General features: G+C 39.0%; 1 protein-coding gene across 9 annotated transcripts in view; it reads left to right on the forward strand.

Annotated features, from left to right (window-relative positions):
- Positions 1-25,571, forward strand: part of LOC144592034 (protein prune homolog 2-like) — a 255,624-nt gene that overhangs the window by 129,268 nt on the left and 100,785 nt on the right. For 8 of the 9 annotated variants that reach the window (XM_078396229.1, XM_078396232.1, XM_078396233.1 and 5 more), the window contains exon 1: positions 22,338-22,828. In XM_078396229.1, the coding sequence (XP_078252355.1) occupies positions 22,419-22,828 (410 nt within the window). In that variant the 5' untranslated portion in view covers positions 22,338-22,418. Of the gene's footprint in view, positions 1-11,406; positions 11,566-16,973; positions 22,829-25,571 lie in introns of those variants that run through there. The other variant, XM_078396228.1, reaches the window with a different exon arrangement.

The following is a 25,571-nucleotide window of genomic DNA, read 5'->3' on the forward strand; positions in this document are numbered from 1 at the left end:
CCACTAATGGGAGAGTCTAGGACTAGAGGTCATAGCCTCAGAATAAAAGGACGTTCTTTTAGGAAGGAGACGAGGAGGAATATATTTAGTCAGAGGATGGTAAATTTGAGAAATTCTTTGCGGCAGAAGGCGGTAGAGGTAAAGTCAGTGGATATATTAAAGGCAGAGATAGATAGATTCTTGATTAGTACGGGTGTCTGAGGTTATGGGGAGAGAAGGCAGGAGAATGGGGTTAGGAGGGAGAGATAGATCAGCCATGATTGAATGGCAGAGTAGACTTGATGGGCTGAATGGCCTAATTATACTCCTATCTCTTATGATCTTATTTGCTGCAGCTTAACAGGTAACATACAAGCACAATAACATACAAAATAAATATATAATATCAAAAATATAATTAATTAATATTTGTAACACTATTACATAAGCAATATGTAATCATAAATAATGCAAAACCAAAGTCCATAATGTAACTATGGCCAAAGATAATCATAACAGCTGAGGTAGTGAGGTAGCACGAGCCTGAAGGTTTCTGGGAAGAAATTGTTCTTTAGGCTTGTGTTGACAGTTTTCAGGCTCATGTACCTTCTTCCCGATGGTACTAGTGAAATGGGTGTGTTGCCAGGGTGGTGTGGGTCTTTGTGGATATTGGCTGGCTTCGTGAGGCAGCACCTCTTTTAGATCTCTTTGGTGGGATGATCAGTACCTGTGATGGACTGGGCAATCTCCACCACTCTCTGTAGCCTCCCTTTGTTCCCCCAGCACTTCCTTCTCATTTCACTTCAATCCAACCCCCTTTCAATGGCAACCCTTTTTGAAACAGCTAACAGTGTAATTTAAATGTTTGGCTAATAGTTCCTATTTGATTCTGCTGTACATTAAAAAAGTAGACAAAAGTAAAGATTTAAAGAACAAGTCGGTATTTGGCAACGTTTCTTTATTAGTTCAAAGAATCTGTATGATACCCTCATGATCTTTCACTACTCAGATAGAAATGATTTTCAGCGGCAAGCTGAACAGATTTTTTTCCCAAACACTAAGGAATACCATTTGTTTTAATTGGTCTGATGCTTTACCTCCCCATTCATAATTTGTACTAATACTCTTACAATTTTGTGCTGCTTAAAATCCATTTCCACCTCATCTGCACTCTAATAAAACCTGATGAGTGGTCCGTGCATTGTAATTGGTTAATCTTTGTTTAAAAAGAGAGGTTACCGAAAGTATTATACTTTAAGTGTCTGAAAAATTGTTTATAGATGAAAAGGTTAATTATTTAATATATGGTAATCGGTAATAGAAACAAGTAATTATTGCACCTTGGGAAATATGAGGTGCCTGACTTTTTGGAAGATCGTATTGCTGTACCTTTTAGGCATGATCTTGTAATGGTACCTAGGGTATTACAGAATGTTCATTATGTTGAAAAATGTTAAGGTTACCCGCTTGCAGAGTAAATTAGAAGGCGGCGAGATGGTTCTTCTTTAATTTGTGAGTTAATGTAATTAATTTGATGTCCGTTTTTTCCCAAAGGGAAATTGATGTTCAACATTTAGTGTGTTACAAATTTATCATGGCCTGTCCTGGGGGGCCGTTTAGTGCCCTTTTTGTGAATTTTGCATTTTACAGAAAACTATGTTTCAAATCAAGTTTGCCTGCTTTAACACTTCAAAGATAACCAACCATTATTGCTCTTTTTTAAAACATTTGTTGGCATTTGGGAGGAACCTACCATTGTTTTACTGGGTTTTCAAGAGTTTCTAACTTTTGAGAATTTAAAGCAGTCCCACTGTATGTTGTAGTACCATTTAGTACTTCTGACACATTGCGGCATATATTTTCATAAATTGTCTGATTTTTCCTGAATGGTTTCTCACTAGATGGTCTTATTGGAGCTCCTATGGGAAATATTTGAGGAATTGATTGCTTCTATGGAAGATTGGTTGGAAGTAATTCTGATAATTATTTGTTACAAAATTGTATCCCTCCTTTAGTTGCTCCCTTGTAATATCTTATTTACACCAAGATTAAATTGTGGCTATACTTTGGCTCTACCAAAAATAATTTATAAATTAATTTTATGTGGCTTGAGGAACAGAATACTTTGTCTATACTTTCATTATATTTTATTGGCTTGTTAACATACCACTGGGTGGAGGAAAAAACCTTGCTGGTTTTATTGAACTTATACATTCAAAAATTTCTGGTTTTAATTTTGCTTATTTTAATTCATCCATAGTTTAATTCACTCACAGGCACGGCCTACATTTATTACCCATCTCTAATTCACTTTGAGAAAGTGGAGATGGCTACCTTCGATGCTGGAGTGTGTTTGATGAATTTAGTGTCATGATGCAGTGGAGTTTTGATAAAAGTGAGTAGCTAACAGTTTCAGACGTACTAGTGGACAAACACATTGCTGTGTGTGTCTGTAGTCACATGTCTATTAGCCTGGGTGAGGATGGCAGATTTTATTAAGCCCCATTTTAAGGATAATCAATGCGCTTAATAATTTATTGTTTCAACTGGATTTTATGTTGAATTTCAAATGTTAGGTGGCTATGGTGAGATTTAAACATGTCTATCCAGATCATTAGTCCATCCATGTGGACAAAACAAGTTATTCAAGGTATCACAAAATGCTGGAGTAACTCAGCGGGTCAGGCAGCATCTCAGGAGGGAATGAATGGGTGACGTTTCGGGTCGAAACCCTTCAGTCTGAAAAAGGGTCTCGACCCGAAACATCACCTATTCCTTCTCTCCTGAGATGCTGCCTGACCCGCTGAGTTACTCCAGCATTTTGTGATACCTTTGACTTGTACCAACATCTGCAGTTATTTTCCTACAAAACAAGTTATCCAGCAATGCTTGCAATTCCATCTGGTCAAATAACCATGCTCTAATTTGACCTTGTGCACAATGTCATTGAAAGTTTAAAATATGTTTCTGTTACCTTTAGCATGGAGATAATTTTAAACCAAACCACAGGCAATGGGGAAACAAAATAAAAAAATTGCAGATGTAGGAATTCTGAAATTAACATAGAAATTTTTGGAGACTCTGCACATCTGTGGAGAGAGAATCAGTTCATGTTTAGAGTCTGAGAACTTCGTCAGAATCTGATGAGTCTCCACAAAGCAAGGTTTTATTCTAATTGCTGTTTGTATAATCTCATAACCAGGACCATCACAGAATTGCAATTCTTATCAATTAACATGAGAGATTTGGGTATTCTTGAAATACTGGCCTGGATGCTCTTCAAAAGAGCAGACTGTTCTTGCATACCGTTGAGTGTCACCACTTACCTTGTCTGCTTAAAAAGGAGCCATCTTCCTGGTTGACAATGTCCTGGAGCCAAGAGGCAAGATCCTGAATGGTGCTAGGGCTTCATGTGAAGCAACTGGGAAAGGGAGTGGTACAAATTACATCTACTCCAAAAATCCTCTGAAATACAACGATGGGGAAAGTAGCATTCAAAATCTATATGAAAATAAATAAACAATGAAAAATATAAGCATTATTTACAATCAGAAATAATTTTAAAAGTTCAACGTTTTTATCCTCCTTGCAGTTTTAAAGCTGGAATTTGATGCAACTTCCCAGCACTTATATTATGGAATCTGCTTCCAGACCCCATTGATCCGAATTTCAACTTTAAAACATGCTCTTTTGAAGAGCATCTAGGGCAGTATTTCAAGAATACCAAACTCTCTCATGTTCATTGATAAGATTTGCAACACAACACAAGAATGTCTTTGCAGACTTTGATGGCACGGTAGGTAGCGCAGCGGTAGAGTTGCTGCTTTACAGCGAATGCAGCGCCGGAGACTCAGGTTCGATCCTGACTACGGGTGCTGCACTGTAAGGAGTTTGTACGTTCTCCCCGTGACCTGCGTGGGTTTTCTCCGAGATCTTCGGTTTCCTCCCATACTCCAAAGACGTACAGGTATGTAAGTTAATTGGCTGGGTAAATGTAAAAATTGTCCCTAGTGGGTGTAGGATAGTGTTAATGTGCGGGGATCGCTGGGCGGCACGGACTTGGAGGGCCGAAAAGGCCTGTTTCCGGTTGTATATATATGATATGATGATATGACTTGACTGTGCTAATTCCATTTATCCACAGTATCCCTCTTTATTTCCTGTCTAATCGCCTTATATATTGTAATTGTATCTGCCTTCACTAGCTCGGCAGCTCATTCCAGATGTGAAAGCACCAGATCCCCTTTAAATTTCTTCCCCTTCACCTATGCTTTCTTGTTCTTGACTCTCCTGTACTGGGAAAAAAAATTCTGATTATCTGAACTATCTGGAGAATGTTCCTGGCATGCTTCCACATTGCTGGGCAGATGCCAGAATTATAATTGTACTGGAATTGCTTGGCTGGAGGTGTAGCTAATTGTGAAGTGCAGGTCTTTAGTAGCATGGTTGGGATATTATCTGGTCACATAGTTTTTGCTGTATCCAGAGATCTCATCTATGTTTTAATATTACGTGGAATTAATTAAATAGGCTAGAGATTTGCTTCAGTGATGAACAAGATGTCAGGAGGAGGTAGATTTTTTATTCAACATATAGTCTGAAGATGGTTGCAAATGTTTCCACCTTTGTTTCTGCAATCACATACTGAGCCTCATCATCACTGAGGATAGGATGTTGCTGGTGCCTCCTTCACCTCCTGTTAACATTTTAATTAGCCAACACTGTTAACAACTCGATTGGGATGACTGCAGAATGTTGATCTGATCTTTGATTTTGAGACAGCTTACCACTTGTGTATTGTTTTGCTGTTCAGTGGGCCTGTAGTCTTGTGTGCCACTCCCAGCATGACCTGCTACATTCCGCATTGAAGCAGGGTTTATTTTATCACAACATAGAAAGAAGGATTTGGCACACTGTGCCTATGATCATTCCCATCAGTCCATTTCCCCATTTACATTACTTCTAATTATTAAAGTCATAGAGTCTTACAGCATTGAAACAGGCCCTTTGGCCCAACTCGTCCATGCTGACCAGCTCATCCCATTTACTGACTTATGGCCCATATCCCTCTCAACCTTTCTCGTGTGCTCTGAACTCTCCTGCCACTTAATTACAGTGAACAATTAGCCTTAGGGATGCAGGATAAAAGTGGACCATCTGGGGATGCCCATGTAGTTGTAGAAACAACATGCAAACTCCATTCATGTAGCTTCCTGTGGCAAAATTTTACTTAAGTCCTTAGAACAGTGAGGCAGCACCATTAGCTGCTGCCACAGCACCTCGTCAGTGCGTAGTGTTGAGCTGCCAGATCTGTTCCATGTCTATTTCCTTAAGTATGATTGTAGAACCAGACAATACAATCGTGGATATCCTCGGTGTGAAGACTTCAATGTTTAAAGACATTTCCATTTAAAATAAGTTACACAATTAAACCGTTATCTGGAGTACTTGAATTTTATGTTGCAATTTGACTGCTATGATTATTAACATTTGTTTCAGCACATCTAACCTCCAACTTGAAAGTTTTGTCATGATTTGGAAATGTTGAAGTTTTTAAAGCAATATTGAGCCACAGCAGTTAATTCTTTCAACAGCTCTGTGACCAAGTTTAAAACTATCAGCCTATTTTCAGTGGAGAAAGTCAATCTGTCACATTTCAACCGCTTGTTATTTTGTAATTGTGATTTGTCAAGAAAGCAGCATTGTTAATAGATTTCTAAACTCTATTGTGCAAAATGTTATTTGTTAACAGTAGGTGGAAATTAGCAATAATTTCCAAAAAAGCCTTTGGCAAAAAATTATGTAGAAATATTTTCATATTAACAGATGTAATTTCTTTGCCAGAATATGTAGCAAATTAGCATATTGGTATATTAGTATAACAAGACACAGTGCGGCTGAGCTCTCTGGAAATGTAATTTTGTAATAACACTGGTAGATATCCCATTGCTTTTCTGAGGCAGTTGACATATGTTCTGCATCTCCTATACATATGTTTGTGTTATTACTTCTGTCTTTGTCGTCTTAGTTCTTTTTTCTGTTTCTTGCCCTGTTTCATTTTTGGGTATGAGTTGATGGATGTCACGGTTAGGCAGGAGATGCAAAGGAACCTGTGCACGTTTGAGATAGTTTTCTTCTTTTGACTGCCTGCTTTTCTTCCATCATTCCTAGTGTTTTGCAATTTCGCTCCTGTTTGCTTGCATCTTGTTCTCGTTCTGCAGCCAATCTACCTCATCTTTTTCTGCCCAGCCTTTGATATTTTTATTCATATCGTATTCCTTTGCCTGCACCCTCAATCTCATCGGCCTCTTCATCGATCCTTTTGACCTCTTCCTCGAACTCATTGACTTTGTTCTTCATTTCATGGACAGGTGGAGGGAAGAAATAAGTGGGAGTCCAGTTGGGGCACGAGGAGGGAAGGAGGGGAAAAAGAGGGAGGATTTGGGGGAGGGTCACTTAGAGGTTACCTAAAATTAGAGAGTTCATTGTTCATACCATTGGGTTGTAAGATACCCAAGCAGAATATGACCCGGGGGCTGATTGTGTAAAGCTAAGAGGAGCATTTGATGGCTCTGCCCCTGTACTTGTTGGTTTAGAAGGGTGAGGGGAATCTCATTGTAACCTACTTAATAATGAAAGACCTAGATAGAGTACGTGGAGAGGTTGTTTCCAGTGTTGGGAGAGTCTACAACCAGAGGGAACAGTCTCAGTAAAGTTTACATTTTTGACCTTTGGAGATGAGGAGGAATTTCTTTAACCAGAAGATGGTGAATCTGTGGAATCCGTTGCCACAGACAGCTCTGGAGGCCAAGACATTGGGTGTCTTTAAAGTGGAGATGAATAGGTTCTTGATTAGTCAGGGCTTCAAAGGTTATGGGAAGAAGGCAGGAGAATGTGGTTGTGAGGAAAAAAATAGATCAGACATGATCGAATGGCGGAACAGACACAATGGGCCGAATGGCCCAATTCTGCTCTTAGGTGTTATGGTTTTATGGTCTAATCTGTCTTGCTACTCATTTAGATCAAAGGTGATTTGTATCATGATTCCATTTACCCTTAATTTCCCCCATATCCTAACTTTCAGCAATGTTAACCTAATTTTTAAGAAATCAGTGTACCAACTTTATTAGAGGTCGCAATGCTGAAAATATAAAATTGGGAGATTCCTGGATCTAACTTTATTTTTCTCCATTTGATTCTCGCTATTTTGAGTTTATGAACTGGAAGTGTCCTGTTTTTTTTTGTTGCATTGTTTCTTTTGGATACCCATGTCTTACATCTTCACAAATTGTTACAAACTCACAACAGCATAAATATTGCATTTATCCACTTGGCCAACAGGGGCATTTTGTGAGTGTAAGTGTTTCAAATGTTTGCCCTTGTACTCTGACAGAGTGGAGATTCCAATCCTTGTATTGAAATGCTATTCAAATCAAAGGCACATCATTTTTAAGAAGGTTTTCTCGGAATGTTGAAATAAATCTGTCCTCTGAATGGTATGTTGTTTTGCAAGAGAAAATAAGATAAAAACAATTAGGAGGAGACAGACACAAGGAACTGCAGATGATGGTTTACAAAAAAAGACAGAATGCTGGAGTAATTCAACAGGTCAGACAGCATCTCTGGGAAATATGGATAGGTGATGTTTTAGGTTGGCGCCCTTCATCAGATTTGAAGAAGGGTCCCCACCTGAAGCATCGTATATCTGTTTTCTCTAGAAATGCTGCCTGATCTGTTGAGTTACTCCAGCACTTTGTGTATTTTTAAGTATTGTGAGGTGCAGGCAACTCTCTAACCCGCAGGAGATGATAATAATGCTGGAAAATTAAATTCAACAGATAGTGAAATAGTGAGACTTTTGCAGGAAGAACGAGGAACCATATTTGAACCTGGAAATTCTACCATGTAGGTCAATGTTTAGTTTAGTTTAGAGATACAGCTCTGCTGCCCACCGAGTCCACATCGACCAACGATCCCCACACCCCAATGTCCAATGGATTGAAAGCATTTAGGCACCATACCCACAACATTTAGTTGAGCCGATGTCAGAAGATTGCAGGTTCGTGAAATATTTGGAAATAGCAGATTTATTAAAGACACTTTTGTACTTTTATAATTTATGACTGCTTTTAATGATCAAATCATTGGCTTAAATTCCTTTTTCATGTGTTAACATATTAGTTAATTTTAACAACTAGTTAATATTATACTGGAAAGGTGATGACATTTCAGTAGTCCAAGTAAAGTGCTCCTTCGAAAGTGATGTTTTTTCGGATTGTCTGAGATATTTGGGTGTAATTTCATCTTTGGTTCATTATTTGTGATATAATATTTGCACACTGCAAATACTATATCACTGCAGAATTTCAGAATCAGAGGACAATGCACACACTCCATCTACATCATATGTCATTCGACTATAATCCATTAAACTGTTTAAATGCAAGGACATCAAACCTGAACTTGATCTTAAAGGCAGACAAAGTGCTGAAGTGACTCAGTGGGTCAGGTGGCATCTCCGCAGAAAAAGGATAGGTGATGTTTTGGGTCGGAACCCTACTTCAGACTAAAAGAGTGTGTGGGGCGGGGCGGGGGGGGAAACTGGAGGCAAGAAAATACCAGGACAAACCAGGACCGGCAACAGATAACCTCAGGCAGGGTGGTGCACTGGTAGGCCAATTGTTGGCTAGGGAAGGTGTGATCTTAAGAGGGATATATTGTGGCAAACTGTGAAACAGGTTAAATGACTAGGGTGGGGGAGGGGATGGGAGTGTTAGTTGAAGTTACTTAGAGAATTCAACGTTCATACTGCCTCAAATATCAAACGATTTGTAATGAGAGTTAGACGATGAGCACTGAATTTTTTGTACTCTGCCCCACATTTAATGAGGCAGCACTCCACCATAAAACAGCCAACACAGATGTCCAAAATGGTACCTGCCTAATTGTTTTTTATTTCATTGATGGGATATGGGAAATACTGCTAGGAACAGCATTTATTGTTCATCCCTAATTTCCCTTGAGAAGTTGGTGGTGAGATCTCACCATCAACAGCTGTAGTTCAAGCTGAAGGCCCCTTGGCTCAAATTCACAGCTATGTTGTTCACTCGTTGACTAATCCTGGGACAGGTCAAAGCCTGCTGGCAACAGTAAATATTAAAATAATAGATGCTTATGAAAACTAAGTGAGGAAGATAAGTACATAATTTAATTCCCTGATAATCTCCATTGTCAGGAATAAAAAAGAATTATTGTAGGTTTAAATTAAAAAAAGAACACACTTTTCTTTCAATATTTTTCTTATTTCTTTACGACAGTTGACGTTGAATTGTTCAGTTTTAATATGTTTTATGGCAAAGTTCAATACAAACAGATTGCGCCCATTCCAGAGGTCTGTCATATTTAATTGTCTCTCTTCAATATAAGATGGTCTGGTTATTTTTTGCTTGGCTGATTTGCATACTGTAATTAAAATTCAGTATTCTATTATTATCCAGTTTCACATTGCATGTAGCACGAATCATAAATTACTGCCGTAAAAAATCAGCTGAACGTGGACATAGTTGGAAATCTGGCTGACAACTCCTGTTCTGATTACAAAATGGAAAGGAATTGTCTTCTCCGTTAATTTATTCTCTTATGCAGTATGTGATGCGAAGGAAGTGTAGACTGATGCAGTTTATAAGCAACTTCCCTCCTCTTACTGCTAATAAGCTGCTAGGAATTAACTGCCTGTTCCCTATATGTCAGAATTTGCTGGTTTTCTGCCACTTTCACTTGCCGCATATCATTTGCCAAGCTAATACTTGGTCTTTCCACTTAAACTGTCTACTTCGAATAAATGTGCTGTTGATGAAGGCTTATACTCATTAGTTATTCTGAAAAAGCTGAAACTGAGTAGAATTGACCGTACAATGATGAGCATCTGTATCCATTCTATTGTCCCCATTCCCAAATCAGTAATCTTATAGATATAAATAACCAATAAATGAGATCCATCCAACACTGCTTCAGGATAACCTGTAAAATGGATTGCCTGCTGGACATTAGAAAATACAGCTCTGTAAATCAGTGATAAAATCAATAGAACAAATACTGACATTTATGAGAATTTTTCCATTGGCAGGTCGTGGGAAATACTGCTCAGGACAGCATCCCTAATTGTGTTTGATAAGTTGGTGGTGAGATCTCAACTTCAACAGCAGGAGTTGCATCCAGATCAGATAATACTATAAATAAATATTTGACTTGATTGACAGATTCTTGACTAGATCATAAGGTCATAAGTGATAGGAGCAGAATTAGGCCATTCGGCCCATCAAATCTACTCCGCCATTTAATCATGGCTGATCTATCCTCCTAAACTCATTCTCCTGCCTTCTGCCTAGCATTCTTAAAGGTATCAGGGGTTACACGGTGAAGGTAGGAGAATGGGGTTGAGTGGGAAAAATAAATTAGCCATGATTCAAAGGCAGAGTTGACTTGATGTGCTGAATGACCTAATTCTTCTCCGAGAACTTATGAACTTATGAAATACAATCGATCAAACTCGAGTGCAATCAATAAAGCAAAAGGGAAGATACAGAATGCAAAATATAGTTCTTAGCGGCAACTGCTTTGGACCTTATATCGGTTGTTCCTCGTACTTTGGTTTGCGTTATTGTGGTTACCTGGCGGTACTGATAATGCTTTGCATAATTGATTATTGTGCATTTATTTGTTGTGTTGTTGCTTAAATGTACCTTTAAAGCTGCAACAAGTAAGCATTTCATTGCCTGTTGTTGGTGCATATACATTTAAATATTCTTGTCTCTTGACTCTTGACAATCTTTCAAGGATACAGCACTAACAGAAAAGCTTACTCTATTTTTCTGCAGATGTTGCCTGAGTTATTGAGAGTTTTCCAACGTTTTCTGTTTGTATTTCCGATTTCCAGCATCCTTCGTATTTTATTTATGATTCTGGCACATGGTGCATAACATTTTATTAGTCTGGAAGCATGAAGAAGCGTGGACAGACTTTTGAAGAGTACAAATGATGTTTAACCATCGTAGTGTATGTTCAAAAGTCATTGTCTCCACAAAACTGAAACAATAGAAACAATTGCATCATCAAAGTGGTTTTTAAAAAAGCAAATCACTTTTTCTCTATTTGGCCATCTTGTGGATTCTTATATAACTAAAGGAAAACTTTATGTGGATTAACTGCAGTGCTTTTGCAGTTTAGAATTTGTTTTTATTACACAATCTTTTGCCAATTATGCCAACTTGTTAGTGTGTTCATATGATAATTATGCCAACTTTGTTAGTGTGTTCATAAGTATCTGTTGAATTTGTATCAGTATTAACATTTATTATTAATTATCAGTGACCTTTAATTTTTATTTGATTAACATTTGTTACTCTGTTTACTTATCTTTGGTTGCAGGATTTCCTATCTCGCCCAAATCTTATCGATGATTTCAAGACTTTTACTGGAAGATATGATTACGATATTCTTGTCTTATTAACCGTGTTCTTTGGTGAAGGAGGTGAAGTAAATCGGCAACTTGCCATCTATGCTGACAATGATGACCTATGCAACAGAGTAAGCCATTTCAATGTGTATTTTTCGATTATATATTTAAACTAAAGCTATATATTTCTTGCATTTGAACATTATTTTAAGTAGATAAGATATTTTTCATTGTGGCACCTAATATTAAAATTATTAAATAGATCTGACGAATGTCTGATAGTCTACCTTCCTTATGCCATGCCCCAATAACCTGACTTTACATTAGTGCTTAGTTTGCAGAAGAGAACTCTCCATGCACTAGTTCTCTGTTTACAATGCAATGAGTAGCTTCCTTTTTTTGAAGGCAGTCACAAATCCTCTACTGTACAAGGGTGGTGTCTTTTAAGGAACCTGAAGTACCTCTGCTTCATGAGCAGATATGCATGTGCGTCACCTGAATAAAGTTGGTGTGCAAATGTGCACAATATGCATCAGTTTAAAACACACCTTGAAAAGTGGTCAAATTTAAATTCTTGAACATGCTATTGTGAGTCAGCAACGAAATGTTTGTAGATTGCTTGTATTGTACCAGACAAAATTTCATGTGCTGCGAAGCCACTGCCCAAGAGAGAAATTTTAATTATATTAAATAATTTTGTTCTACAACAAAAATGCATCAGGAAGAACATTGAGGGTTATCAGTACTCCCATTATTTAGGAATTTGGTTTGCAATAGATTTAACTAAACAATTAAAAAATTGAAAGGGCACATTGAATTGCAAATTCCAGGTGTCTATATTTAGACTAAAATAAGCACATCTGGGTAAAACCCACATTATTTTTATTGAAAATAAATACCTATTATGCCATAGTCCAGATTAATGGTTGCCAATGTTTCGTCCTGTTCTATAATAAATAAACACATATAAGTCTTATCAATAATCTAAAAGTCTTCATGATAAGGATTTTATATGAACACATTAAGCCAAGTTTCATGGCTGAATTTAAAAAAAAGTGATTTAAAAAACCCCCATATAGTAAAACTGCGATATTTTGGCACACTTGAGACCTTGACTAAACTGGCAAAATTTCCCAGCAATTGGATGTTCATATTAATTCACCAGCACACTTCCAATTATTTTTTAATGATATCACAGGGATTTTTAATAATCTCTCCATTGATCCTGGTAGGTTTGAATGAATGCAGAAACTGTGTACGTGCTGAATTTCAGGGTAGTTCAGAAATGGGCCTCCATGGACCATGAGAATTGAGGCCGCAGCGAGATGTAGGGAAATGTTGATACCAGGGGCCTGGTGCATCTCAGGCAACTAAATTTTTGATATGACTTGGGGTTATGCAGGCTCTGATGAGACTTGACAAAAGATCCAGAGACTGGTGAATCTTGGGAATGTCCAGGACTTGGAAAGCTTTTGTTTGCATGCTATCCAGTCAAGTCAAATCATACTATACACGAGCACAATCAAGCTATACACATATACTACAGGTAGTGCAAAGAGAAAAATACCAGAGCGCAGAATAGCATGTTACTGCAATGTCGCATTGCAATTACAGAGGAAAAAGTCCAAAGTTCGCAATGAGGTAGATAGGAAGATCAGGACTACATCCTAGCTAGTGGCAGTACAATTCAGTAGGCTGGTAACAACAGGAAAGAAGCTGTTTGTTAATCAGGTGATAGGTGCTTTCAGACTTTGCTATCATCTGTTCATTGGGATAGGGGAGAGGAAGGAATGACAATGGTGAAAAAGATCCTTGATTTCCTGAGATGGTGTGAAGTGTAAATGCAGTCGAAGATGGGAAGACTGGTCTGTGTGATGGACAGGGTGACATCATAACTCTCTACAATATCTCACTGTCTTGGGCAGTACTGTTCCCTAACTAACCTGAGATATAACCTGACAGAATGCTTTCTATGGTGCATCTGCAGAAGTTGTTGAGAGTTGCTAGAGACATCCCAAACTTCTTTAGTTCCATGAGGAAGTAGAGCCATAGCTTCAATGTTATTGGTCCAGGATACATTGTTGATGATATTTATGCCTAGAAACTTGCAGCTCTTGACCATTTCCAGGAGTTTGGAGATGAGATTGGATGGGATTATGGTGTTAAAGCTGGAGCTATAGTCAATAAATTGGAGTCTGACATAGGTGCCCTTGTTATCTAAATGATCCAGTGATGAGTGTAGGGCTAGGGAGGTGGCATCTGCTGTGGACCCATTGTGACACTGATGTAGATCATGGCTATCTGGGAAACTGGAGTTAATGTGTGTCATGACCAGCCTCTCAAAGCACTTCACGATGGTGGGTTGCTACATTGCTTTTCTTTGGCACTGGGTGATAGTGGTCCTCTTAAAGCAGCTGGGAACCACAGAATGGAGTAGAGAACATTTAAAGATGTCTGCAAATATTCCTGCCAACTGGTCCATACAGGTCCTGAGGACACGGCTGGGGATTACATCTGGGCCAGTTGCTTTCTGCGAGTTCTGCGAATTCACTCACAGGAAGGCTGATCTCATAATATTTTCTTAGGCATACATTCCTCTAAAGACTTACTGATGAACTCTGTGATGGCAGTGCATACTCATGTACAGAGCCCTCCATAATGTTTGGGACAAGACCCATCATTTATTTATTTGCCTCTGTATTCCACAATTTGAGATTTGTAATAGAAATAAATCACGTGGTTAAAGTGCACATTGTCAGGTTTTATTAAAGGCCAGTTTTATACATTTTGGTTTTACCATGTAGAAATTACAGCTGTATTTATACATCGTCCCCCCATTTCAGGGTACCATAATGTTTGGGACACATGGCTTCACAGGTGTTTGTAATTGCTCAGGTGTGTATAATTGCCTCCTTAATGCAGGAGAGCTCTCAGCACCTAGTCTTTCCTCCAGTCCTTCCATCACCTTTGGAATTTTTTATTGCTGTTTATCAACATGAGGACCAAAGTTGTGCCAATGAGACCAATATAACACTGAGAAACAAGAATAAAACTGTTAGAGACATCAGTCAAACCTTAGGCTTACCAAAATCAACTGTTTAGAACATCATTAAGAAGAAAGAGAGCACTGGTGAGCTTACTAAATCGCAAAGGGACTGTCAGGCCAAGGACGACCTCCACAGCTGATGACAGAAGAATTCTCTCTATTATAAAGAAAAAACCCCAAACACCTGTCCGACAGATCAGAAACACTCTTCAGGAATCAGGTGTGGATTTGTCAGACCACTGTCCGCAGAAGACTTCATGAACAGAAATACAGAGGCTACACTGCAAGATGCAAACCACTGGTTAGCCGCAAAAATAGGATGGCCAGGTTACAGTTTGCCAAGAATTACTTAAAAGATCAACCACAGTTCTGGAAAAAAGGTCTTGTGGACAGATCAGACAAAAATTAACTTATATCAGAGTGATGGCAAGAGCAAAATATAGAGAGAAGGAACTGCCCAAGATCCAAATCATACCACCACATCTGTGAAACACGGTGGTGGGGGTGTTATGGCCTGGGCATGTATGGCTGCTGAAGGTACTGACTCATTTGTCTTCATTGATGATACAACTGCTGACAGTAGTAGCAAAATGAATTCTGAAGTGTATAGACACATCCTATCTGCTCAAGTTCAAACAAATGCCTCAAAACTCATTGGCCGGCATTTCATTCTACAGCAAGACAATGATCCCAAACATACTGCTAAAGCACAAAGGGATTTTTCAAAGCTAAAAAATGGTCAATTCTTGAGTGGCCAAGTCAATCACCCGATCTGAGCCCAATTGAGCATGCCTTTTATATGCTGAAGAGAAAACTGAAGGGGACTAGCCCCCAAAACGAGCCAAAGCTAAAAATGCCTGCAATACAGGCCTGGCAGAGCATCACCAGAGAAGACACCCAGCAACTGGTGATATCCATGAATCGCAGACTTCAAGCAGTCATTGCATGCAAAGGTTGTGTAACAAAATACTAAACATGACTACTTTCATGACATTGCAGTGTCCCAAACATTATGGAGGGCACTGTAGGTTGCTACAGTGTCTTTGAATATGGACTAGACGCTGAGTCAAAGCAGTTGCGAAGGATCTTAACCCTGTATAAACACTGCTCTAATTTCTACATGGTGAAAACAAAATGTTTAAAAATGGCCTTTATTAAAATCTGACAATGTGCACTTTAACCACATGTGATTTTTTCTATTACTATCTCAAATTGTGGAGTACAGAGGCAAATAAATAAACGATGGCTCTTTGCCCCAAACATTATGGAGGGCACTGTAAGTTGCTACAATGTCTTTGAAAATGGACCAGACGCTGACTCAAAGCAGTTGCGAAGGATCTTATCTGTTTCCCAACACTGTACGACTTTCTGTGCTGGATCCTCCTGCTTCAGGTTCTCCTTGTAAGCGTGGTGTAGAAGAAGAATCAGGTGATCTGATGTTCCAATTAACGGTCAGGGAAATTGAACAGTAGGCGTCTTTGGTTGTGCAGGGTGGTGAAGGGTGCTGGGCCTCTGGTGGGACAGGGGATGAGTTGATAGTATTTTGATAGCACACTTTTGTAATTGGACTGATGGAAGTTGCTGGATATTATGAAGAAGGACTTGGGGCATTTCACTTCAAGGCTATTGGTGACATTGTGTAATTCATCAAGTGCAAGCATATCATCTGCATAGGGTGGGAAGTAGACTGCTATCAGGAAGTTGAGGTTAATTCCTGCGACAGGTAGTGGAGACAGCATTTGTTTTTCCTCTGTTCACTTCTGTGGTGGTGTGCAAGGAAAGAGATAATGGATAAATAGGTTATTCTGTCAAGCTTGAAAACATAGTCCATATGTGTAGTGGAATATTGGGAGTTGCTTTGAATTGCTTTGGTTAAATTAAATTCTTGTATCATGGTTTGGGTGGTGATGCTGTATGCTATTCATTTCTCAGTTGCCCCATTTCTCAGATGTCCACATGACCTCCCACAGTGATATTCCACCAATGCCATCCAGCCTTCCAGTCTAATCACTGTAATATATTGGTGGCTGATGGCCCAGCATCTACTAGGGAGCTAAGTTGAACTGAAACAGGTAGCCTGTTCCCTGAAGTGCAACACTGGGATAAAGATAGCCTCATGTAAAACAGCAGGCATTCATTAACATGGTATTTAGTTCTGTGCAAGGAACTGAAACCTAAATGCTTACATAGCTGTTTGTTTCACTCAGACTTTCTGGCCCCCTTTACTGTAAATAACAGATGCCTTTTTCCAGCAGACACGATTGCAGGAAATGTTGCAAACTTTTTACTTGTTTTGGTTTGATTTGTGAGATAAATTTGAATAATAGATGAAATACAAAAGGCAATAAATTCCTGAAGAAATCCTGTAATAAACTACCTCTATCAAATGATTAAAGAAACAAATAATGAGTCATTTATTTGTTGCTTTAGGTTTTTTATATTAGCAATGGTCACCGAATTGAAAGTATTGACTCATATTTTCATTCTTTACAGATATGCAATACATTACAAGAATGTCAGAATCCATGTCTTCAACTGGAGCCGATAGAATATGGGTTCCAGGAAATCAGAGCATATCAACAAGGAAGTTCTTCAGATTCGTGCAAGCAAATTCTTCCAATTATAAAAGACTGTATCCATAGGAGGCAGCAAGGAATGGTGCTGAACAGGAGAACTTCCTCCACCGAAGCTGTTAATGGCAGTGCTCCAGTTTCAGAAGGATCATCTGGAGTTCTTGACTTATCTGGTCCTGATGTGGATTCTCAGAACCCAGAATATATCGGTGATAACCTTCTGGAAAATTCTCAAAATATGAATGCTTCTTTACAGGCCCATGGTGATGGTAATTTAGATCTTATGAGTCCAGACAGTGGACTAGCTACCATCAGAAGCAATCGTTCATCCAAAGAAAGTTCAGTTTTTCTCAGTGATGAGAGTCCGATCCGAGAAGCAGTTGCTCCACCATCCAACATTGCCCACGGATATGACTTGTTCAGTTCGCTGCCGGAAGGTGAACTATTGGACAAAATTGTACCATCAGTTGTTAATTTGAATAATAATTTTGACCTGTCCGTTCTCGATCCAACGCACTGCAATAACCCCCAAACTGATCTTTCAGGAGATAATGAAGAGTTTATAATTACTAGTTTGCCTAATCTTGACTCCACTCCTACATTATCTAATAATTCACCAGATTTTCCCACAGATGTATCAAAGGAAATTAGTAGCGTAACTGAACAGGTAAAGGAAGAGGATATTCATGTTTACAGACAAGACCATTCTAGCGATAAACCAGAGAAAGATCAAATGATGCAACATCTGGTGAATACATCTTTAGCGTCGCAAAGCCTTCCTGACGCTGTGATTGGAGTGGAAATTGTAGATGAGAAAATTCCCCCGACCCCAATGAACAGTCTGGTGGAAGGATCACCCCTGGATGAAAATCCCCATAATATTTTTGCAGAAGATGTAATAGAGAAAATGAATGGAATTGTCGCAGTTGATTCTGACCAGTCAGATTCAAAGTGTATCAGCCAACAGAATGAGTTTGAAGTAAGTCTGGAGTTGGCTACAGCAAGCCCAGATGCTGCCTGGGACAGAGGTCAAAAATCATTAAATGTACACACACAACCTCCTGATCTTTGGGCAGACTTTACACAAGAATTCAGTCAATCAGATTTTGCCCATGGCGATGATGTGAATGAAATTGATATCCAGTGTAAGCAATCAGTTATGAAACATGTTGATGATATATGGAATAATGCTGGCCAATCCATTTTTCAATCCCCTTCTGCTAAACCAGAAATATATGATGAGTTAAATGAGTGTCAATTCAAAGAAACTAATGCGCCTCTTTTAAATAACTTTGATCCACACTACAAATTTGGAAACAAAACATTATTAGCAGACAAATCCATATTCATTACCAATTTACCAAGACCAAAGAATAAACAACATAATGTCAATGATCAAGAGACAGACATTGAACCAAAAGAAAATGCATTTAGGTGGGATAAGGCTATACAGGAAGCTGCCTGGCCTTCTGAGATGTTCCCAGAGATACCAAAGGAATCTGAAGAGAAATTTCAATATACAGACACTGCAAATCTAGATTTCAGCCCAGAGGCCACACAGAATATACCTCTTTCATCACAAATGTTCACAGTATTATGTGATCCTGCACAGCAAGTTCATTTTCCAATTACCACAGATTTATCAAGCGGGAATGAATCTATAAATGAAATTACCCAACCAACTGATGAAACTTTACATGGTTGGGCTATATTTGATCATGAAACTAGGAACCTGACTTCTGAACATGAAAAAATACTTCTTGCAGAAAATGATCAAAGCTCCCAAACATCTCCACATAGACATGACATAAATACTGGTTCTGAGAAACCAAAAGGACAATTAATTTCTGAAAATCCAGATGAAAGTCCACATACTCAGAGTCAACCATTGGAACAGTACTATGAAGCATGTAATATTTCTCAGGATGATCTCAATCAGTCATCATTGGCATATCCAAATATTTGGAGCAGTCAAGTAGAAAGCATTAACCACACAGGTATAAAATTAAAGAGTGAATCCAAACAGGATGCTCCCCTGCCAGTGTTTAATACCAACGTCCTAGGAACAGAACACATGCAAGATGTACATCAAGCTAAAATTAGTCACAGTCAGGCAATATTTGAAACTGTAGGGATACCGAAAACAGAGGGATGTAAATCAACGTCTCCAGATAATTCTGATAAATGGAATGAATTTGAACAGAGCTGCCATTCATCTTCTGACAGTCTGGAGGAAAGTTGTAAACATAACGAGGGGGCGAGTCAGGAAAGTGCAGAACTTCTAGATAAAATAAAACATTTAGAACAGCAATTTACATTCTCTGAAGCTGAAAATCCATGTACGGCAAATGCAAATCTACAAGAGTGTACAGAGCTTTTCACAGGGATGCATCATCCATGCAATATTTTGAAAGAGCCTCAAGGTGAATCAGCATTCACAAGTCAAGGTATATTCAATCCACTTGAGGAAAGCAGTCAGCCTCAAGCAATCTATTCTAACTTCTGCCAAGATTATAAGATGGAAGATGGAATACCAGGCTATCAAAATAATGAATTATTTAGTTCTGTTGGTGGTGAAGTAGTGAAAGCGGATAATGACCAAACCCTGGCAAGTGCTCGTACCTGGGGTCAATCCCAACAAAGTGTAACAGAACTGAATAGGAGAAATTCAGATTTGCAGAGCAAACCTGCTGAGGAATTTTCATATTCTGACCTGGAAGAAAAATGGAAAGAATCTACATTCAAAGCAAATCAGCCAGCGTTCAATCTTTGTGATGTACATTATGAAGTTAATCAGAGCAGCCAGCTGCCACACTCTGAAATGCTGCAAGCCCATTTGGCCTTCATTGATGCCAAGAATCAACTTTTAGAAGAAGGAAACCTGCAAACCATGCAGAATTCTGAACTCTGTAAAGATTCTGTTCATGAATTTATCCAGCCAAGTACAGAACTTGAAATTTTGAAGACAGTTGAGCAAGAGCAACCTGAAATGCTTTCTGCTAGAAGGGATGTCTGCAGTGGATCTGAACAAGAGTTAATTGAGGCAAGTGGAAATATTCATGATATTGTGAATGATTACTGCCAAACTATGTGCCAAGCATCTGCAGCAAAACCTGATTTATGGGATAATTCCATTAAGTTGTTTTTTGGTTCAGCTACTGTAAATCCTGATATTTTAAATGACTACGAGCTAGACTCCAGCCACTCAGCGTCAGGCAGTCCGGATAGATGGAGTGAATCTGCCGATTTAGAGAAACGAGATTCTGGACGTTCAATTGCATGGATTGATTCAGAAGGAAAAAATGAAGAGATTGTGACCAAATTGCCTGATCTAATGGACCCATCCAGACAACCATCTTGCCTAGCCATCTTGGGTGATCATTCTTCAAGTGAGTCGACTGAACAAACTTCTCTTACAGCAGGTCTAATGCAGCAGGCAACCCCTAAACCTTTGGTATTCGGGGATTCAAAAGTTAATTTCGAACAATTAGATAACATAGAGAAATCAAAACCTGCTGATGTATGCAATGAATCAGGGCATTATTTTAACACGGTAGAGAAAAGATCCAATGAAAGCAAAGCTTTTGAAGTTTTAAGCAATGTTAATTTTGAATCTCTGCAAGATGAACAATCAATTTCAATGTACCCTGATGCTTGGGTTCATTTGGGAGAAGTGCCTGAAGCAATTATGACAGATCAGAATTTACAAGATAAGCAGAGAGAGGTGATAAGTTATTATGATTTGGAAGATAATGAATTTCCAAAACATAGAAACCATGTGGTGAACCCAGAAAATCTAGATGCCTGGAATCCAGTAGGGGAGGTCTCCGTTTGTGTGGCTGGTGTACTGCCTTGTTCATGGACAGACGATAAGCAGTTTCAAAACTCCATTTCTGAAGATAATGCTTTGTACCACTTGACAAAAAATGAAACTGTAACTCTGGACAAGAGAAAAACTGTGCTTCAAGAAGGAGAAGGAAGTTTTTCAAAAGAAAATGCATCAACTTTAGACCTAATCAATAATTTGCAAAGTACAAATGACAATGAAAAAGAAATGGAACCCTTTTTTTCAAAATCCAGATCTGCTGAGGACCATATTACTTCTGATTTAGGTAGTCCAGTAATTGCTTTACATAATTCTGAAATGATGGATTACTACTCTGTATCAGAAGAAAATCTTTTGCACATGGAACCACTGAAAGAATCTCTTCTAGCAGTAGCAGTGGACCTTAATTTATGTGACACAATTTCACCTGCAGGCAGCACTACTTCCAAAACCACAAATGATGAGTTTGTCTGTGGAGAAAAAACTCTATTTACGGATGAAGATCCCCAGCTAAGTCATTCTGAAATAGAAGATTGCAATAGCAACACTAAGCTAGAGATGCTTAAAGAGAATTTAGCATTTGCCCATAAAAATCTAGAAATAATTTCATCAATCAGTGTTTGTGATTCTGTTGAGCAGTCAGAATTATTGAAAAATAGAACCAAAGATGTTAAAGACAGTGACATATTTCCACCAGCAGATGGCACTTCAGCACTCTCCATCACTGAGGTATCAAACCAAAGAAATATTGAAACTGAATGTTTAACACATGACCTGGAAAGTGATTGGGCTTCATTTGAAAATACAGATAGCAGTAGTAACAGCAATGTGACATCCAGTTTATCATCCAGTACCCACAAATCAGATTTTTGGGAAGATCTCAGTCCTGAGGATAGCAGTATACTTGATGCTGAAGGGATTTCTGTTTCAGAGAGCAGTACTGAAACTAATCAGATAAAAGGAAATGAATCAAAAGTGGAAACTGTGGAGAGTTTGACAGAGTTGTGCAACAGAGGAAATGATCCTCTCTTGAAACAAAAGTCTGACAATCAGAATGGCTTATTGGTTTCTTCAGTCAGTTCACCAGCAGCCCCAACTGCTAACAGCTCGACAGAAGTTGAATACTTGCCTGAACATCATACCATTGTAAAGCCAAATAAACTACATAGCAAAGACATTGAACTGACTTCAAACAAGGACTGCAGTGCAGGAGAAATAGATTATATCTCTTTATCTGGGAAAGATAGACCTTTTGAAAAGGCCGAGGATATGCAGGTCGTCAAAAGCTTGGTGGTTGGAGATGCAATTCCAACAAATGTGAAAACAGACTTTCAAGAAGGTATGCTTTCAACATTTCCTTCAGATTCAGTTCAACAAGTGGTTACTGGAAATGAAACCAGTGATCTTGAGAAAGTTTCCACTGAAACCCTTTCCACAAACAATACCTCAGAGGACCAATTTGTGACAAATAATGGCCAGGATGCAGGGGACGAACATTTAGATGCAAAAATAATTGAAAATCAACAAAGTAAAGGAAGAATGGATGCAAGTGATCTTTTAGATGACTCGTCTGATGAAAGTTCCAGCAGGACAGAAATAAGTATATCTGACTCAGAGAATTCTGTAAAAGAGCTAATAGCAGCAAGACCTCCAAATGATGATGCATGCAGAGAAAAATCTGAAGAATCTAAGACTGAACACAATGTTATATGTCAAATGTCATTAGAAACAAAACATACAAATCATTCTGATAAGATTGGATTCACAGACAATCTACGCCATGATGAAATTGACTGCACTGTATCTCAGTTTCCCTCAAGAGACAATAAATTTACATCTGATGATTTAATAGGTGTAATAGTGGCAAACCAGGATCATTCAGAATCATCTGGAAATCAACCAAAAAACAAAGAGACTTCAGCTGAACAAAGTGAATCAACTAAAGTAAGGTAAACCATGTCACATTCAGTCATTTTTATGTCAATACAAACCCCATATATATATATATTTGTTTTGTTTTTGTCTGTTGTATGTCAGTAACCTAATTTTTTAGGTTTCTTCAAATAATTATCAAGGCAATTATGTTGTAAGTGTAAGTGAAATGAATTTAATAGTTTTCTTAGTATGGTATCAGTTCATCAGTACATTCAAGATTTAGTTACTCAGCCTTAGTACATCCAGATTTTTTTCCTGAGATTTTGAGCGAAGACTTGCTTTCTTTAAGTATCTGATTCCGTTTTCTGCAGTTGAAAGGTATTATCCTAATTGTACAAATAATTAAAATAAGGGATCGTTACTGAGCCACAAAGATTCTAGACCAGGAAATATAAATTAGGATCAAAGTATGCCTGGAAAATATACTGCATATGTATAGTTTAGTTTTTAGTTTAGTTTAGAGATACAGCGCGGAAACAGGCCCTTTCGGCCCACCGGGTCCACGCCGACCAGCGATTCCCGCACATTAACACTATCCTATACTCATTAGGGACAATGTTTTCCATTTATCAAGCCAATTAACCTACAAACCTGTACGTCTTTGGAGTGCTTGGAGGAAACCGAAAATCTCGGAGAAAACCCACGCAGGTCACGGGGAGAACGTACAAACTCCGTACATACAGCATCCGTAGTCGGGATCGAACCCAGGTCTCCGGCGCTGCATTCGCTGTAAGGGAGCAACTCTACCGTGTTGCCCGAATGGTGTAAGGGCTACCTTGAGAAAACAATTTCTCATACCTGCAACCTCTGTTAATTGAGAGTTATTGCCTTCAGTATAGGATATTTGTATAATGACGCTCGCTCTTGTTGACCTCACACTCCAGACACTGCACTAGAATTGAATCTGGAATGTTGTGCTTGAAGGAAGAGCAGAACAGTGCCCCAGTGTGAAGTAAAAATAGAATAGGGTTTTCTCGGTAGAACACTGATGAAGCAGGATGAATGTGGTAGGTGTGCCAGTGGTCACAGTGAACAACTTGAGCAGCAAATCCTTGGGTCATGAAGGCCACATGTTGGCCAAGCCAGATATGTTCAAATGGGACAAGAAGCAGTCCATGGACTGAGGTGCGGTAAACTAATCAGTAAGCCCCAGGAATTTGTGGTGTAAATTACTGTTGTTTAAATGGGTTCATAGCACTTTGGAACACTAGTTACCTTCTATAGATAATCTTCACTGGGTACTGATGATGATCCATTGAGTTATGATACCACTTGTGGACATGGAGTATATTTTGGTGTAGTATGATCATCTATTCATTGACTTGGACAGTTCAGGTCCATTTATTGTTAGCCAAACTGCTTCTCTATGACTTTCAGCTTGGCAGAGGAAGGAGCTGGGTAAATTAGATTGGATTGGAGTTTGCTAAGTGCCTGACACAGTGCATGGGCACCTCATTTTGTCTACAAAAAGGCAGATAATATAATATTAAAGGTTCATAGGTCAGTTTATTGTCGCGTGTGCCAATTAAGGTACAGTGAAACTTGAATTACCATACAGCCATTCTAAAAAAAGCAACAAGACACACAACTACATAAAAGTTAACATAAACATCCGCACAGCAGATTCCCCACATTCCTCATTGTGATGGAAGGCAATAAAGTATATCTTCTTCCTCTTATTCTCCCGCGGTCAGGGGAGTCGAACAATCTGCAGTTAGGGTGATCGAAGCTCCCGCAGCCGGCGGTCGAAGCTACCGCGTTGGGGCTGTCAAAGCTACCGCGTTGGGGCGGTCGAAGCTCCCGCAGCCGGCGGTCGAAGCTACCGCGTTGGGGCTGTCAAAGCTACCGCGTTGGGGCGGTCGAAGCTCCCGCAGCCGGCGGTCGAAGCTACCGCGTCAGGGCCGTTGAAGCTCCTGTGTCGGAGCGGTCAAAACTCCTGCGGCTTGGAGCGCCCGAAATCGGTCTCTAACCAGGGACCGCGAACTCCACAATGTCAAAGTCCGCAGGCTCCCGCGGTTGGAGCTCCCGAAGTCGGTCTCCAGCAGAGGCCGCCAACTCCTCGATGTTAGGCTGCAGCGTGGACGGAGCTCTGATTTGAAAAAAACCTGGATCTCCGTTGAGGTAAGAGGTTAAAAAAAGACTCCTCCAACCCCCCCCCCCCCCCCCCCCACATAAACAAGCTAAAGAGCACTAAAACGTACATTTAACACAAACTAAAAAATAACAAAGAAGGAAGGGACGAGACAGACTGTAGACTAATAAATGTGTACTGATAGGAATGGTTGATCAAAACGTATTTGCAGATTACAGATTAGTTTGCTATTATAAACACCAGTGTACAATGAAATTCCTTGTTCACATGAACTTCGGATTAAATAGTCAAGAGTTTTTCCATAGTCAGAAATACTGACATTGGAATCAATGAAATTCTTATTGTTTTTTTTACTTCTTTAGCTTTACAGGCCCATTTACACAATAACACATTGATCACAATATACATTGATCAATAATAAAATAAATTAATAATTAATAATACTAGATAACCAGACCAGATTGCAAAATTGAATTCCATAGTGGAACTAATACAAACTCCATGGTAGATCATTGATGAGGCATTGGCTAATGTTGTGCAGTATTCAAGAGCTTGATGGTTGCTGGGAAGAAACTGTTCTTAAATGTGGAGGTAATGCTTTTCAGGTTCCTGTACCAGCTTCCTGATGGTAGTAGAAATATGAGTGTGGCCAGAGTGGTGTGGGT

The sequence above is a fragment of the Rhinoraja longicauda genome, chromosome 3 (genome assembly GCF_053455715.1).
Source record: "Rhinoraja longicauda isolate Sanriku21f chromosome 3, sRhiLon1.1, whole genome shotgun sequence".
Classification (NCBI taxonomy): Eukaryota; Metazoa; Chordata; class Chondrichthyes; order Rajiformes; family Arhynchobatidae; genus Rhinoraja; species Rhinoraja longicauda.